Here is a 17,272-nt window from a genome sequence, read left to right as displayed (position 1 = left end):
GGGAGCAGTCACCAGCATGGCCCAACCACCCGCTTGTATCTCAACACCCTTTCAATGGGCACTTGAGCTTCTGCTTGGCTGCACCATCCCCAGGTTTCCCCAGGGAGGATGTCCTCCAGCTTCACCATCCCTGGAGAGGATGTCCTCCATCTCCACCTTCCTGCCCACCAAGGGTGGTGAGGGACACCAGCTGCTCTCCCAGGACCGCAGGGGAGTCCCTAGAGTTGCAGGACTAAGCTAGACCCCAGGTCCTGCATTTCCTCCAAGCTTCTTCTGTGCGAAGGCAGTGGGACTCCTCTTGAGCCTTCATCCCAAATGCATGGATGTGACTAAAGCAGGTGGTGAAGCTTCAGGCGGGCAAGACTCCAGGCACCTTTTCGTGCAGCATTTTCAGTCAACTGGCTGGAGGCTGCATCACGCTATTAGCACTGCTCTTCAGCTGTGCCTTGCTCCCCACCACCTGCCCCTGGAGCCCCATCCCAGAGGTCCCCGAGGCTGTGCAGTATTATGCTGCTACGCCTCAGAGCTGTACCTGGCACAGAGACGGGCAGGGCCAAGCCTAAGCTGGCTGCCTCTCTCTTCTGTAGGACATGGGAATGCATCTTCCCATTTAATTGAGAAATCAGCCTAGGCCCACGCTAAGTAGATTTTCTAAATACAGATTCAAATAAATCTGTGGAAATCATTCGTAATTCCAGACAGAGTTTTATCATCGTTTTTGCAAAAATTGTTTTGGTTGGTTGATAGAATTTTCTTGTTAAAATCCAAGCCAGTCTGAAAATCATTCCTATACAGGAAACACATTTTTCACATTTGAAGGTAACTACAATTATGTGTGCTGCCAAGGGCTTTGAAATATGGAAATGAGAGGTTTATTTAGTGTGTGGATCAAGCTTATAAACAGCTTAAGTCCTCATTCCTTCTAACATCTTAACAGCTGTGCAGTTTCTTACAAAATATGTTTTATCGTTTCAAGAAATGCTGTTAACCTCGCAGTTTTAAAACTGAATGAACAAGGCCTCTTGGACAAATTGAAAAACAAATGGTGGTACGACAAAGGAGAATGTGGCAGCGGGGGAGGTGACTCCAAGGTTAGCCTCAATGTCACCAAAAGCGGGTAAACAGTATGTAAAGTAATTGGTGCATCTGCTGGGGTTTTACCTGCAACGAAACAGCTTCTCCAGGATCACGGCATTGCCAGTACCTGCAGTCAAAATCTAGGTGTATGCAATTACTGTCAAAGCAAAAATATTTGCATTTGCTTAAGCATCCCAAAGGGAACTCGTAAACGCTCCCTGCTATGAAATCTATCACCAGTTTTCAGAAACCTGCACCTTCTAAAATTGTGATGAGCCTTTTTCAGAGCTTGCTCTTGTGAACAAGCAGTTTGAAACCTTCAGGAGCAAATATCAACTCAGATTTATTTTCTACAATATTGTATGACCCAAAATAATTTCTCAGTGACAGTAAAGAAAATCAGTGCAACTGTCTCCAAGCAGAAATCTAGTGCAGGGTCCAGGCTCAGAGATCCACTATTGACACAAACAGTACTGGTACAAATCATAATTTTTGCAGGGGTATCCAGAACAGGAGGGCAAATTTCAGCTGAAATACCTTTGCATGGACTTTTTATAATATCTTACCTGCAAACTCAAATCCATGGTGGTTTCCTAGGCAGAATTGCTCAGAATGTATCATGCAGAAAAGTCCCAGAACTTACATCCTTCTCAGCTGTGGCATTTGCAGCCTTTCACCACCTCTGAATTTTAGGCTGAGGTGGTAACAGTTTCTTATTATTTCTGCATTTCCAGATCCTCTACCTGGCGAGAGCCACTGCTTCCTGGCTTCATCACAGCTTCCTTTTGGGAAACTGCCTTGTGCTGAAAGGAGGCAAAGATGTCAAAGTGAAAGATATGAAAGTGGGGAAGGATAAAGATATTAAAAATGCCCCTTCAGTGCTAGGCAGTGTGTATTAATATTTATTTATGTGCTTGTGTGTGAACAATATATAAGAGAATGCTGCACAGGTAACTGTGCAGGCACAGAGCTAGTCAGATACAGATGATTACATCTGATGGATTTGTCATACACAGTTTATGTAGCTTTCTTTACAATTGCCTACATATATTTTTCTTACTATTTTCTTTCCTCCTTTAGTCATTCTGCTCTTTCATGCTGTGTCCTGGCCTCAGGGACCATCCCTTGGGCTATTCTGCACTCACCCAGAACTGCTGTCCTACTCCTCTTCACTTTGTCTTTGATCCTGCTGCTCTACCTATTTTTCCCCACTCGCCAGCAGTCACAGTTTCAAAAAATGGTCTATATTTTCTGTTGCAAAGTGCATAGGCATATTAGACCTGATAGCACATATGTGCAAGTGGAGCGGACACCAACTTCTGTTAAGAAGGTTGATGTGTGAACCATAAATATCCCATGTTGATACTATTAAAGTAGTACCCAAGTCTGAACTTTTCCATTACTGTGGATGGAGAAGGCATTTAAGTTTTAAAAAGTCACAGGCAGGGAGTCACATAATTAAAATGCCTCCATTTTCTTAAAATACATTCCTCACAAGCCTACTGTTGCTGAAATATGAGAGAAAAGTTATGTAGCAAACCAAGGGTCCTTTTAACTCGCCATCCTCAATTACCAGCCACTGGTGGTCTGAGTCACAAAGCAAGAAAAGGAGAGCAGCTCATGGTACAGGGAAGGGCAGGGCTGCACCAGGGAATATGTCTGGAAGGTGCTGAAGGAGCAAGTTTGGTGTGATGGCAAGTGACAGAAGAAAGGGTAGGGGGAAAAAAATACACAGAAGTGCAGTCCATGGAGAAACAGGGAGGATCTGTGAATGCAGGAGGGAGGCAGGAACATATTTGAAGAGGAGGAACATCATTGAAGAACAGGTGTCAGGCAGGAGTTCATGGTGAAGTAGAAAATACAGTGAGTAAGGCATTGCTAGCAAAGGATGAGGAACATGATGTAGCTCAACCTGTGGTCCTAGGACTACATACAGCGTGCTAGCAGCGTTTACCTGACCTCAGGCCTGTTTCTTGCCACAGTTTTTCATAGGCACAGGCAAGTGAGTAGCCATACCTATGCATAAGGACTGCACAGAGAGAGGAGAGGAAGCCCGGTGCTCCTAGAAGGCCCCAGGTCCATCATGTGCCTGCAGTGCCCATGCTGAGGAGGACCAGGCACATCATGGATATGAGTATGCATTATGTACTGCTCAAATTCTGCACTGTAGCAGCATCTGGTCTTGTTGTCTGTTTTTTTTAAACTAGAGCTACTCTGACTCCTAAAGGTGTTAGTTAGCCCTTTGTCATCTCCAAAATCCATTCCCTTGTTCAGAAACAGACTAGTAGTATCTGTAAATTAAAGTCAGTAAGACTATTTTTACTGAATTAAGGGAGCTCTAAATATTTTAATTTTATATGCTATCATTTAATCATCAGTAGAATAAACAGGACACAGTGCACTGTTGTTGCAAACCTGACTGCAACCAGCAGGTCCTGAACTAAGGTCTTAAGCATGTCTAACCAATGCTCCTTTTCACTGTGTAAATTTAAAAAGAACAAAACCCGAGCTCTGTTAGCAGCTCTGGTCCAAATTACGGGGCTTCCTATTGTCATGAGCCAAAATAAGAACATCTGTCTTGTACTGAAAGCAATGCAGCACCTAAGCCTTAACTGGTCAAATGTGCTATTACTATTTGAAATTCACCCATCAGCGAATGAGAGTCTAGACCCAGAATAAACTTCTTCATGGTATTAAAGAGGACTATAGAAATCAGGGAGTTTCACAAGAGCTCAGCAGTTCTCCAAGGTTTGTGTTACTCTATAAACTAAGATTTCTCCTACCCCCACTCTGTGTTCTGAAAAGCTCATCTGTAGCCTCCCCAGTTATTGTTCCCTTTAAGGAACGAGCTTCCAAAATTTGGAAAGACAGATCAGATTGTGATCCAGTTTCCAGTTTCCCCCATAAGACTGTGTTGTCAGCCCTGGGTAGCTGACGCTGCCTTCCCCTGCAGCCTAGTGACCTCAGCAATTAAGTGATGTTTGGAGAGAAGGCCGAGGTCCCTCAGTCATTTAAGTGCTTCTGAAAACAGTGCCTCAGATCTCAGCTGTATGCCACAGTACAGTTCATGAGATGATTCTTGTGATGCACAGAGAGGTATTTAAACCCAATTTCTGCCATTATATTCCACAGTTGTGATAAACTTGTGGGCTGAAGGAAGCTATGCTGGCGAAGCTCTGCTCCGTCTCTGCCGGCAGCCCCCAGGAGAGGACAGCATCCCTTGTTTTTCATTCAGCGGGTGAGGCTGACCTTACACTTAATTAATGGCTCAGCCCTGAGTGGGTAATGAAAGTGCTCCTAGAGCATACTTGTGATTGCTTTTTTTAAATCCCTGTCTCTTAAAATTCCGCATTGGTTTCAGAATTGCTCAACGTTGTAATTTAAATGCTGTAACTCCCCATTCATCGTCGTGTACACAAGGAGCTCAGAACTTCATTAATGCCGTTTTAAGGCACTGCGATTTTGCTGAAGTTGCTGGCACCAAATCCAGCCTTGGGCTCTTGAAAAACAGTCCTTCCAACAGAAAGTGGTAGAGGATAGGATGGGAGGAAACAAGTAAGGAGCCGAGTGGCAGAAGGGCTAAGGACATGGTGAGAAGGTGGAAAACCACTGTCCCTGCACCCAGTCAGGCTGTGCCTCTGCTGATTTCAGCACATAGAAGAACAGGGTCTCCTCTGCTCTGCCACGTGGAATTTTTGCAATGTGGCTACATGGGACAAATCCTTCTCCATTTATAAAGGGTAATTGTAGTTAACATTTTTCATACATTACCCTTACATGAATTTAGATCCTGTATGTATATAATAAGGGTGATTCTCAGCAGCTCTGCCAGCTTGCTCTCGTTATTAGTAATTACTAATTCAAGAATCGCCAAACGACTTTAAAAAAAATCTATATTGTCATTTTCTATTGTAATATACAAGACTGCACTAGATGGGAAATTTAGTTTTAAATGCTGGATCTATCCTCTGTATATGATTTAAGTACATTATTCTTGCTCATGTACAGTAGACCATATTGATTCTTAGTTCCTGCCCCCTTTAATGTCACTGGGACTATTCAGCAACCAGTGGGCAAGCACTGTAGTAACACATTGTAGTCTCTGAATGTGTGACTGGCATGGTCAAAATGATTTTTATTTGGAGAGGAGATTTTTAAAGAAAGGAAAGATGCCTAGAAAGGCAACTTGCCCTGAAAGCCAAGGTGATGTGGGCATTCATTTCCCTTAAAAGCTGCTGAAAATCTCCTACTAAAATACAAAAACAAACAAAACAGCCTAAAATAAATTAAAAGTCACCATACCTGCAATCACTTCCTGTGACTGCAAGCAGGCATATATGCCAGTGTTCTTAAAAGTGTGAGCTAAAATGTTCCTTTTCAAATTTGCAGCCCTCCAGCTGGGCTTCTCTTACTGTTTTGAGTGTGTACTTTTCCCATCACACCTGGCTGATTTAAACTGAGATTCAGGAAGAGTTTCAGCAAAAATAGTGGAGGGGAGGAACAAGCAACTGGCCTCTGGTATATGACTGGCTATATTTCAGGGAAGAGTAGGAATTGAATTGCCTCATCTATGTTTGCCATTGCTATTGCATTCAGTTATATATTAAAGATAATATGGCAATTTTAAGTATGAAATTGATTGCTTTCCCACCCCTCCAAAAAAAAAAAAAAAAAAAAAGAAAGCTGAGACAGTGCAGAAATGATGGTATTAAAAGGACTACAGTTGCAAAGAAATAAAAATCCATGCCTGTATCAAGCTTTGTATACCTGAACTGTTTGTGCTGGGAAGAAAAAATAAAAAATAAAAGCACAAAAGACTGGGAGGCAGGCTTTCTGACTTGTCCCAGCTTACTGCTGGTCTTAATAGTTCATACAGAGCCCTACTTATCACACCATTTTAATCAGTTTAATCTGCAACAGCTCCATAGGCTTCTGACTGTCCATGTGAGAACTGTAACCTGGACATCCCCAGTCCTTGCCATAATCAGCCCCGTTACGCTGCTGGGATTTGGGAACAGTGAAATTTGGCTTAGTGCCAGTGCATGGCATGCTGCAGATGAGGACTATCCAAATAATATTAACTATTTCACACGTGTACTAGAAGCAAACAGAGGATCATATTGACAGGCAACATGCCAGCAACCCAAACTGCTGCCCACTCCTTTCTCACCTGTGGGACTCTCGCATTCCACTTTCAACCTGCACAATCTGCTGCCACAGAGCCTGAAGGCAAAATGCAAGTTTGAATACTGAAAAAAAAATGAGAAATTAATGCTAGCGGCAGCATATTCCATATGAATTACGTGTGGGGGATTTGAAAAGTGGATGAAGCATTTCCTTTATTTAAAGAGATCACTTGGGAGTACCTGAGAATCCTCTCACCCAGCTGTAGCTGTCAAAAATCATCTTTTTGCTGTGACACTGAGGCTTCCTCAATAGCAAATTTTGGCAGTGTGCTTCATCCTTTCTTAAATATGAAATATATATATACGAATATATACACAAATATGTCTATACATAAGCATTTGAGGATTTCCTGTTAAATAAGTTACAGAGTGTAATTACAAATTCCTTTTCTCTTTCACAGTATCCATTTTGGCTGGCTCAGTTGCCCTGTACTAATTGCCATTTGCGCTGCATTCTTTATTTTTATTTTAAGCCTTGAATTCATGAATAGACATTTTAGCAGGGCACGGACTATGGTGCATTATGAGAGATTAATGGTACCACAGGAATCCACTGGTGCACAAGATCAGTCTCTATGCCATCCAGTGCCACCAGCAGCCCATCTATCATGTGCTGTTTCTGTTTATCTGCCTCCTTCTCTGATATATATTGTATTTTCATGCACACCTGCACATAAATAGATACATATATGCCTATCATGTTAAGAATTGGACAGTCAATGGTTCAAAGTGGAAAGCATAGAAAATAAGTCTTAATCATTTGATAGGCTTTTAGAAAACAAACTGCTGCAACTGCATGAGGTGGGGCATTATCATAACACTTTATATTATACACTGAGTTTAAGTAACTTCAGTGTGAACTCATAGTGGTTCATGCTTTGAGGCGTTAGAATATGTTTCATCTCAATGTTTAACTCCATTGCATCACCCATGGCAAATGTCCCAAGGAAGATACTCTGAGTAGTAATTAATCACCAGCCTGGGACCCTGAAAGGCCTAGTTGAGTAAGCGAGATGGAAAGAAAAGCTTTGAATTTGGAAACAATGTGGAAACAGGATATGAATATATATGAAATACTGGCTGTGGTGTTCCCAGCCAAGGTCCAGGGCAGTGGCAGTCGGCACCCAGGGTGACAGCAGGTCTGTGCCAAAGGCTGCGGTGACAACCTGCAGAAGCAGCTCCTTCTCTTGCCAGCTTCATTTTGAGGGCAGTAAATGAAATAGCTATGGCCAAGTCATGTTTCTAGCTTGTATGCTTACAAACCAACAATGGATAGAAAACAAGGAAAACTATGTTTATTAAGTCATATATGCAGTTGTATTGTATATATCTCTGAAAGCTATGTTGTTAATGTGTCTAAGCCAATAGTTTTGGGTTCACAGTAATTGCATACCATTTATTTACAAATCTTCCCCAGCAGTATGTGCCTGTTACCTAAAGCGATGGAGCAGGTCCCGGTCGTATGTCTGTCTCTAAACCTGGGCCAACAGTACATGACATAGCACCCACTGTGGCCTCTGCTCTGTCACTTTGCAATGCGATTCTATGTAGTTTTACTTGAATAACATAAAATAACATATATAATGTTATTTATGTTATTTTCCACGTGAAGAACTCCTGTAAACCTTGCCGTTTTGAAACTCAGTGAGGCAGGCGTCTTAGACAAGCTGAAAAACAAATGGTGGTACGATAAAGGTGAATGTGGACCCAAGGACTCTGGAAGTAAGGTCAGTCGCTGCAGTTCGGGACCTACTATCGTGTTCACAAAGCAGTAAAGGGAGTAATGACCAAAATGACTTAGAAGTAAAATAAGCAGCTGTAGACACTCACAGAGCAAATTGGCTTGGCCCCATCTTGATGGGGGTCACACTTTAATTTAAAGAAGCACTATTGCTTTCTGAAGTCTTCAGTGGTATAAATCACCATAAATCACCCAACGTCCTCCTACGTGTTGAAGGCAGCTGTTGGAGAGTTACAAGGCAGAGTTTTTGTCTGGGGGGAAGCAGGTTGGGTTGGTTGTTTCCATCATGCCTACGGGGGATGTACCTTTCCTGTCTGCTACTTGAGCTTGGCTCCACTCATATCTTCTCCTTTCAGGGCTGGCTAGCCTTATGGTGTCTTTGGACAGGGAGAAGCACTAAGGGGAAGGATTTCCATTTCTTGCTCCCATTAGTGAGGTCTCTTGCTCCTCGAGCAGCCAAGGAAGCCCTAATTTAAGTTTTGGAGTGAAAGGTTTCAATAATTCGTAGCTTTCTACAGCTACCCATATTTACCCTAGTCCATTCCCAAACTAATCCTCGGAGCTTCAGGGAGCTCATGAGGACAAGCCCAGAAGGAGGTATTTTTCTGGTGCACCACAGTTAGTGCCAGCCCTGTGTTCTGGGAGTCTGAAACATCCCCATGCTGCCTGTCTTGGTGCCAGCTTGTGGTGCCCAGAGCTGAGGGGACAGCATGAGGGCAGTGACTGCTAGCTCTCCCTGCCCTACACATTTTGCTTTTCTTGCAAGTGGTTTGGAGAAAGGAGTGACAATCGTCAAGGGGATGGCAGAACACCCATAAAGCACAGCTAAGAAAGCCTCAACCCACTGTGTCCATTAGATCAGGTCCTTCCCAGTCCTGCCTGCTCCTTATTCCCAGGCTCCATGTTAGCAATTGCCACCAGAGGAACTGAGTCACCTTCAAGGTATTCAGTCCTCTTAGCCAGCTAAAAAGAGACAGACAAAGCAGAAGACCGTCTATAAGCCCCAGACACCCCTGTACACCCATGGAAATTGTTACTGTGCTGACCTACTGACTGCACAATAAATAGTGCCTCTTTAAATTAAACCCTAACATTGAGCAGAAGTTAACATTTCATACAAATTACAATTGGAAGTTAAGTACTCTCCTTACTTTAGGTAAAGATTATATAGTCTGCTTAAGAATAAAGCTTTATAAGTATCTTAAGGCACAATGCAGTATATGGGAGTCAATCCTGAGAGAGTTCCTTGAGAACTGTGCTAAAATTGCACATGGATTTAAAATCCTAACATACGTGATTCATAACTAAGCAGTGAAGTATAGAGAAATGTAGAACAATCATTTGAAGTATAGAGAAATGTAGAATAATTATTTACAACAGTAAGTCCAAAAAGGTGATCGTTTATAAGATGTTGTATATTTAGTAATTTGCTAAAGAAAGTTATCGTTGTTTTCTAAATTTTAAATAATGTATAAGATTTAATAAATTACTGTTTAAAATTGTACTACTGCAGAGCCTTAGTCCATGGGCATGTTCCAGAACTGTATAATAAAACAGAAAAAAAAAAATTACAATAATTGGTAAGAGGCAAATATATGGTGATGTGTATGGTACAGTGTGCACTTTCAAAGAAGTGTTTGTTCCAATAACTTGAGCCTCACATGTTATTTTCACCTGTCACTTAAGTAGCAGAAAGTCAGTCTGGATCTTTTGAATTACATCAATGCCTAGTACAAGTGAAATTTGTCTTTTTGTGAACATCAAGCAAAATCTTGTCTGATGTAAATGGATTTCTGGATTCCAAAGCTTTTAAAGAGCTTTGTGTAAATGCAGTTTCATGTCAGTGTTAAAATGTCCCTTAAAGAGGACTGGACGTGTCATTGTTCAATTCTCCAGCTAGTGGAAGTAATGCTTTGCAGTAAGTAAACAATGACGTCTCAATATACTCGCAACATACTTATAATACTTTGATGTTGACCAGGAAAACTAGGTGTTTAAAATATATTTTATAGATCCAGATAGGTCAAATTTTGTGAGAGGCATGTAAATGACTGTAATTTAATTTCAGCTAAATGTTGTTATTAATATCTATTTCTGATGTTTTAATGTGTAGCTTGTGCTGCAGGGGTCTGGATGCCGGGGTTAACTGTGTCACTTCTGTTTCCCCAGGACAAGACGAGTGCCTTGAGTCTCAGCAACGTTGCTGGAGTCTTCTACATTCTGGTTGGAGGCTTGGGCTTGGCAATGCTGGTGGCTTTGATAGAGTTCTGTTACAAGTCCAGGGCAGAGGCGAAGCGAATGAAGGTGGCAAAGAGTGCACAGACTTTTAACCCAACTTCCTCGCAGAATACCCAGAATTTAGCAACTTATAGAGAAGGTTACAACGTATATGGAACCGAAAGTATTAAAATTTAGGGGTAGGACTTAGGGCCTACTACAGTGAGTGGGTGATGCATCTTGTACCGCAGTGTTGTGACATGTCTGTCTAGTGGTGCTTGCTTCTAAACAGAGCTTTATATTTTGGAAAACTTCAGTGCAAAGTGGTTCAGTTTTTTTGGCTGCAGATGTACAGCATACTATTCTATGTTGCTAATAGACATCTGCATTGCAAGAAAATTTTAACATAAAAAATACATTTATAACAACTAAATGTTGTTCAATCAGTTGGGAAATAATTGGTATTTGAAATATCCAGAGGGCCAGTGTTTAATTACTTGATTGGCCAGTCTGTTCTCTTAAACATTTGCACTCTACCGGTGACAAATTGCTGTAAGCTTTTATTATTCTCTGTTGGCCCTAACTGGGACTTCCGTACATTGAGGATTTAGGATAGGCAATATCACTGAACCATAGTTAACCTAATGGAAGACAAGGCACTGTTACAAGAAGTCTAAATGTTGTTTTACCTTCTCCTCCTCCTCCCCACCCTGCTCCTCACCCTCCCTTCGATACATGTTTTATGCTAATTGTGTGGCTTTTTTTTTTTTCCCCACACACAATATTCTGCTTCAGGTCAAGCTTTGTCCACCATAATAACAACCAAAAGTCACTAACTAGTGAACAGACTTTGATTATTGTCCTCAGCTTTCAGTAATGTGCTTGCTTGGCTCAGGACTCATAGACATTCACGCAGTGATTTCAGACCAAAATGCTGATATTGCTGAGCTGCATCCTGCGTAGTTGCCCTTAGTAGGTGTGTAGGGATGGTTTACCAATGCATTTGGTCTCATCCATGCAGTGAGCAGCTTACTAATCATTAGTCAAATCAACTCCCTGACCTTTGGAAATGGTATGTAGCAGCACACTGAGCTTCTAAACATAATTTTTCCATAGCTTCTAAGCTAAACTGGCTGCTTTGTAATAGAGGTGTGCCAGTCCCCTGCCCTCTCAGTGCTACCTCAAGCTCCCTCCCCTTGCCAACAGCAAGCCACACCTCTCCTCTTCTAACAAAACTACCTTCTCCTAAAATCACAGGACCATCCCTATAGTGGAAGTAAGAAACAAAAATTAAGTGAAAGGAGATGAATAGAAATGTTATGTTGCCACCTAGAAAAATTTTCAGAGGAAACAACTGGAGATGCAATTACTATTTTCTATTTATTATTTATATAGCGCTGGAGTACACGGCGCTGTACAATAGGTGAAGTGTGCCAAACACATAACAGGTCCCTGTCCCGAGGAGCTTACAGGCTAAAGGCACAGCCGGTACAATACCGAACCATACAGTACAGAGCAGACACAGAGTGAGCAGAGCATGGTGTTTGAGCATGGTAGCTGGAGCGCTGCAAGGAATAGGTGGGTCCTCGGGGGGTGAGGGAGGGGGCTTGGCGTGCGCTGGCTGGGGAGCTTCCCAGACGTGCTGTCGCGGTGTGGTTTTCTTTGGTTCACTGTTGTACAAGAAGTCATGACCCTGGGTATACGTTAATTGTAATAGAGCCTGATTTCCCCGCATAAAAAATATCTCAGCTGTGCACTTAGTTCACTAGTGAAAATGTGAGGCATGGAAATAAGCAAGAAAAAGGCCAAACCTCCAGAGCACAGCACGTGAACACCACTGAGAGCATCCCCAGCCTAGTATAAAAAACAATGCATGCATATCAAAGCAAGGAGCTCCAGTGATAACACATGACAGCAATCCATTTTTATAAGCAAACCCAAGGTATATTGACAATAGTAAAATATAGTTTTTTACTGTTCTCTCTTATCATGAGCAATGCACTGTTCAGCAGCAGAAGTCCCAGAAAGCATATTTCTTGTCAAGTTTACAAAGCAAAATGCATCCAAAATATAGTCCTAAAGAAAAAAAAATAAAAACACAAAGCTTTCATTCAAATACTGACCTGGCCCAAACTGGCTTTCCAAACTAACCCTGGCATGACTTGAGTTCCCACCCAGTGCTATGATTACAGTACAACAAATGCTATTATTATACTTGCAGAATTTATTTTACCCTTACTGTCTTCTGCACTTAAAAATAAGGGCTAGTTCAGTTTTGTCTTCTAAGAAAAGAACCTAAGTACCTTTCTCTAAAGTTTGAGTTTTTGTGTGATTTTTTAAAACAGAAAGTTGAATTCTTACAGGAGAAAATATATTTTAAAAGCCAACATTTTATTTAATTGAAAATTGATGTTTGGGCCAGTGGTAACTTCTGATAACATTTTAAAAAACATTTCAGGGTGCAGGCATTTAAAAACTTTAAAAAAAAATACTTAGGAATTTTAAGCAGGTATTTATAGAATTCAGAAATTCTTAATTTTCCTTATCTTGTTTGTTGTAATAGTTACCTGAGAAAATTTTGAACCTCACATAGAAGAGCTTATGCTTGTAGGTGGCAGACTGCTGAGGTCACCTCACACTCTCAGGCAGAGCAGGGCCACCTGTGGGGCTCATACCCACATGGGTCATAGACCTCTGCCAGCCGACAGCAGGACAGAGTTCACAGCAGTCTTTACACATACTTCTGCAGAAATATGTCTGCATTTAGCACTTCAAAACCTCTGATATGTTTATTTATCCAAGGAGTAAAGGGATCATATTAGGACTAAAACTCGCTAATACGGAAAGACACTTGGCAGTCCTAACCTGCATGCTGATTTTTAAGCTGACACCAAAAAGTTTTAACAGTTTATGTGTTAAACTGATACAAAAAGGCTTAAATAACCCACTTGAAAATTAATATTCATTAACATATTTTCTTCTTCTAATTTAGTCCAGTAGAAAGTAAGTTGCCTCAGGGAAATTAACCCACTGTGAGGCAGCAAAAAATGGAAAAGTAGGACTAGTACGCATGCATGTGATAAAGATGTTCAGATGGAGGGTTATTGAATCTGCCCTTGGCAGGGTAGGAGATATGTTGTGAAGAGGGAGCGATCTCTTCCTCTTCTCCATTTTCCTGTATCAGCACTAAGCCCTTAGCATGCCAGTCAGCCTGATAGCCTGGGAACAGTGTGGAGCCCAGCTCCCCTCTCTGCAGCTGCCCCAGAGAAAAGTCTTGCTGAGTTCCTCCCATCAGACCCATGGGTGTGAAGGGGATTATCCCAGGGATGCCTTCCCAGCTACCACCACACGGCTTCTCCCTGGGCCGTGAGGCGCACCAGCCAGCTTCCAGTTCCATTGCCTTCTCTTGCTCTCCCAACCCATGCTGTTCATAATTGACCAAATTAACTACAAAATTTACCAGAAAGACAAAAAAAAAAAAAAAAAAAGTGAACTGCTAACAAGGCCAAATTCTAGAGGATGGCTCACTAAACGTGTGATCTATTTATTTTGACTTATATACTTCCAATTCAACATAGAAAAAAAAATGAAAGTTCATCTTCAATATCTGTGCCAAAGACATCCCCAGGTGACCCAGGTACTTAAGTCTGAACAACAAAGAACCCACACAACTGGGATACTTGTACTGTATAGACTGAGGAGGTCAGCTTCCTAAATTCCCATTTCCCAGTAGGAACAGGACAGTCAGTGTTTTCAAGTGTTTAAGTCAACAACTAGTTTAATCAAGACTAATGATATTAATCTGAAAACTAACACTATTGCTTAGTTTGGAAACTAACACAGTTAACTGTTTACACTTAATGCACAGAGACTTCCACAACTTTAGTAATATTCACAGTAGATATCAAGACTTTTCCCTCTCATCCCAGCCTCTCCTGAAACCACTTCTATAGCCAGGTCATAAATCTGAAATTGTAACAGCAATTAAACACAATATTAGCCTGGCTCATTACCCATAGCTTAGTTTAAAATAAAACACAGAGACATATCTGGTTACTTTGCTTTATGGCACCTTCCTGAGTACAAGTTTGACCTGCTCCTGCTGACTTTGTTGACTGTCTGGGTTGTTTCCTGCAGTGTGTTGCTGAGCTGTTGTTAATCTGTACCGTGAGAAGAGAGGAATTGTCTTATTGCAGCTTTTTCTGTTAGTCCATGGAAGGCTGCTGAGAAATTGTTCATTATTCTCTTTTTTTTCCTTTTTTTTTTTTTTGGTAGATCCCTTTTTACTGTCTTTCTGTCCTAAGTGTGTTGTCAATGGCCAGAAAGCTTTATAGACTGAGCTAGAAAACCATCAAGCTTTGCATAACTCACTCATCTCATGTAAATGTAAGTTCTTTCTCGGATTTCCCATTAGCAAACAGCTGATCAAAGTGATGGAGAGATGCTGGTACACAGTGATGACTTGCTGGGAAATTTAACCAAATCAGCTGTCCCATTTCCAGCCTAGTCTGCATTGTGATCTGATCTGGTCTCTCATCCCTCCCCAAAGCTCATGGCTAAAGATCTTTTCTTGCCATTGACCAAACCATGTTCTGTGCATTTCTGCAGGCAGCAGAACCTTGACATACATTTGCAATAGGACTGTGGACATGCACCATGTGGAGTTTCACCACATTGCATTGTGTCTGTGCTTTGCAAATGCAGTTTTTTATTTGCTGCTGGGTGTAGTTGAAGTTTTTGTTATTCAGCAGAACTCTGTATGGGCCCAGGTCCCCACTCACTCATTATCTATTTCTCCCTTTTGATATCTAGCTGTTGCGTTAGTTCAAGATATGCTGGATAACAGTCCCTGCCACAGATTACTCTGGCAGCAGGGAGACTTTTTAAAGGATTACTATGGACATTGTAATTGACGATTAACAAGGTTTTTCCAGCTGAAGGGGAATGCCATAATGCACTCTTTAAGCTGGGGTCTTATTCTGAATTTTTTACAGTAATTGATCAGGGAAGATGCTCTTATATCCATATCCTGCTGTGCGATAAAGGCAGCTGTACTTTGGAGAATTTGTTTTTGAAGGAGCCAATAACAGCAATACAATATTAGACTGGTGCATTTCATAGAAGTGCACCCAGAAACTGTGGAAACATTTGGGAGTTTTAAGGAATCTCCCTCATCCCAGTTTAGGGCATACTGATACCTTGGAAGGAGAAACCGGGCTCAGAGGGACAAAGACCTAAATGCAGAGATCAGTAATAAGGCAAATAAAATGATTTCATAATGTTTCTCATCCCTTTGCTCCTATGTGAATGAACCCTCCTGCCTCTCTCTTTTCCAATCACTATTTCAGATTACATCCCTGCACACCAGTTACAAGCATTAGTTGAATAGACTATAGCTTCAGCTGGCTAGAAATCAGAATTCCTCCACTAATTAGTATCTTATCACAGTATCTTTGAAATCTGTTTCAACACAGTGTAGTTTGGGTGCCTGATATTCCAGGTATCCTTTCTGCGTTGGTTGACCCTAGACACCTCCCCTGACTTCAACCATCTAGAAATCATTCAGTCTAAGCTATTTCTATTTTAATGGGAGAGCTCTTTTAGATTAGTTTGCTGATTTTTGGATGGCTGAAGTTAGATGAAATAACTATAAATATTTTTTTCTTCTGTTTGAGGCAATCGCTCTCTAAGATAGTTTGTTTTGATTTACCTGAAGGTAAAGATTTTAAGGTAGCATTTCTTTAAACCATCATGTGGAAAGTTTAGACCTAATGTTAAGAACTATAGAAAATGTATTTTCTCTCTATAAACTACATTGCCTTTGAAAGTTCCCACCTTCCCTAATTATAGGAAAATATATATATGAAAAGATATTTGAGAATGGATGCATTATGAGTAGAAGTAATAATTTATTTAGATTTGATCCATGGAATTATCACAAAGACAGCTATAGCAATTTGTAAGCAATTTTCAGTAGTTTTATTTTATCTTGAAATACCTAGTTGAAGGTTTAAGACTACAAATGCCTGTGCATGATTTTATTCAAAGGTGCTAATGCTTTCAGGTTCATGAAAGGTCTTATTGAATGTAGTTTGAAGTAGTTTAGTTGAAGGTATTCCCTATTCTGTTAATTTCTTTTTCAAATCTGGAATTTATATTTAAATTGATAATGACTTATTGTAATAAAATTTACCCTCAGAGTTTCTAGCCTTTTTCCCCTAGTATGAATAAATGCTATGTATTTTACATATATGATTATTATTTTTAATGTTAATATGAAAAAATGCAGATGTCTAAAATTTAATATTTTGGTGTTTGTTGTGTCCTGGTTTCTTGAAGGGCAGAAATGTTCTAACACTTTTTTCTTTTCTCCTTTTTTTTTGTTTTTTGTTTTGTTTTGTTTTTTGGGTTTTTTTGGGGGTGACAGCTTACCTTTTCTGAAGCCATAAGAAACAAAGCCAGATTATCCATCACGGGAAGTGTGGGTGAAAACGGCCGCGTATTGACTCCCGACTGCCCGAAGGCCGTGCATTCTGGAACTGCAATTAGACAAAGTTCAGGATTGGCTGTAATTGCATCGGACCTACCATAAAAACCAAAAAAATAATTGAGTGCCTTAATCAAACTGTGTTGGTGACTGATGGGAACACAGCACAGACTGTAACGACATGGGAGTGTCATTGATGAACTAATAATTTGGCTGAGAAAGGGAAGTACGTCCAAATGCGCCAGACATCATCAGCAACAACGTGTGCATGAGCTCAGCTCGGAAACCCAAACTCAGATTTTATATCAGGAAAATTCATAACTTAGTTTTGTTGGGGGGAGGGGGTTGGGAAGGGTGTATTAACAGCAACAAATTTCACTTGAGTGGACTTAAAACTAATAAGACTTGCCAACTTAGCGCATTAAACTGTGAAGAACATGCTCAGAAAGGACAACATTTTGGTCCTTGTCTTGACAAAGAGAGAAAAATAGCTATAGAAGTCAATGAACATGCTAACCTGTGTCTCCAGAACATCAATATATACAATGGAAGAATATTCAGCTG

The 17,272-nt window shown here is 40.9% G+C and overlaps 1 protein-coding gene across 2 annotated transcripts in view; it reads left to right on the top strand.

Annotated features, from left to right (window-relative positions):
- GRIA4 (glutamate ionotropic receptor AMPA type subunit 4) overlaps positions 1 to 16,813 on the top strand; it is a 224,112-nt gene extending 207,299 nt beyond the window's left edge. Inside the window, exons 14-16 of one of the 2 annotated variants that reach the window (XM_035542453.1) lie at positions 7,876 to 7,990; positions 10,174 to 10,308; positions 16,649 to 16,813. In XM_035542453.1, coding sequence (XP_035398346.1) covers positions 7,876 to 7,990; positions 10,174 to 10,308; positions 16,649 to 16,813 — 415 coding nt within the window. Of the gene's footprint in view, positions 1 to 976; positions 1,092 to 7,875; positions 7,991 to 10,173; positions 10,309 to 16,648 lie in introns of both variants that reach the window. The other variant, XM_035542454.1, reaches the window with a different exon arrangement.
- Positions 16,814 to 17,272: the final 459 nt, after the last annotated feature.

This window comes from Cygnus atratus, chromosome 1 (genome assembly GCF_013377495.2).
Source record: "Cygnus atratus isolate AKBS03 ecotype Queensland, Australia chromosome 1, CAtr_DNAZoo_HiC_assembly, whole genome shotgun sequence".
NCBI lineage: Eukaryota > Metazoa > Chordata > Aves > Anseriformes > Anatidae > Cygnus > Cygnus atratus.
This window is presented reverse-complemented; position numbering and strand designations above follow the sequence as displayed.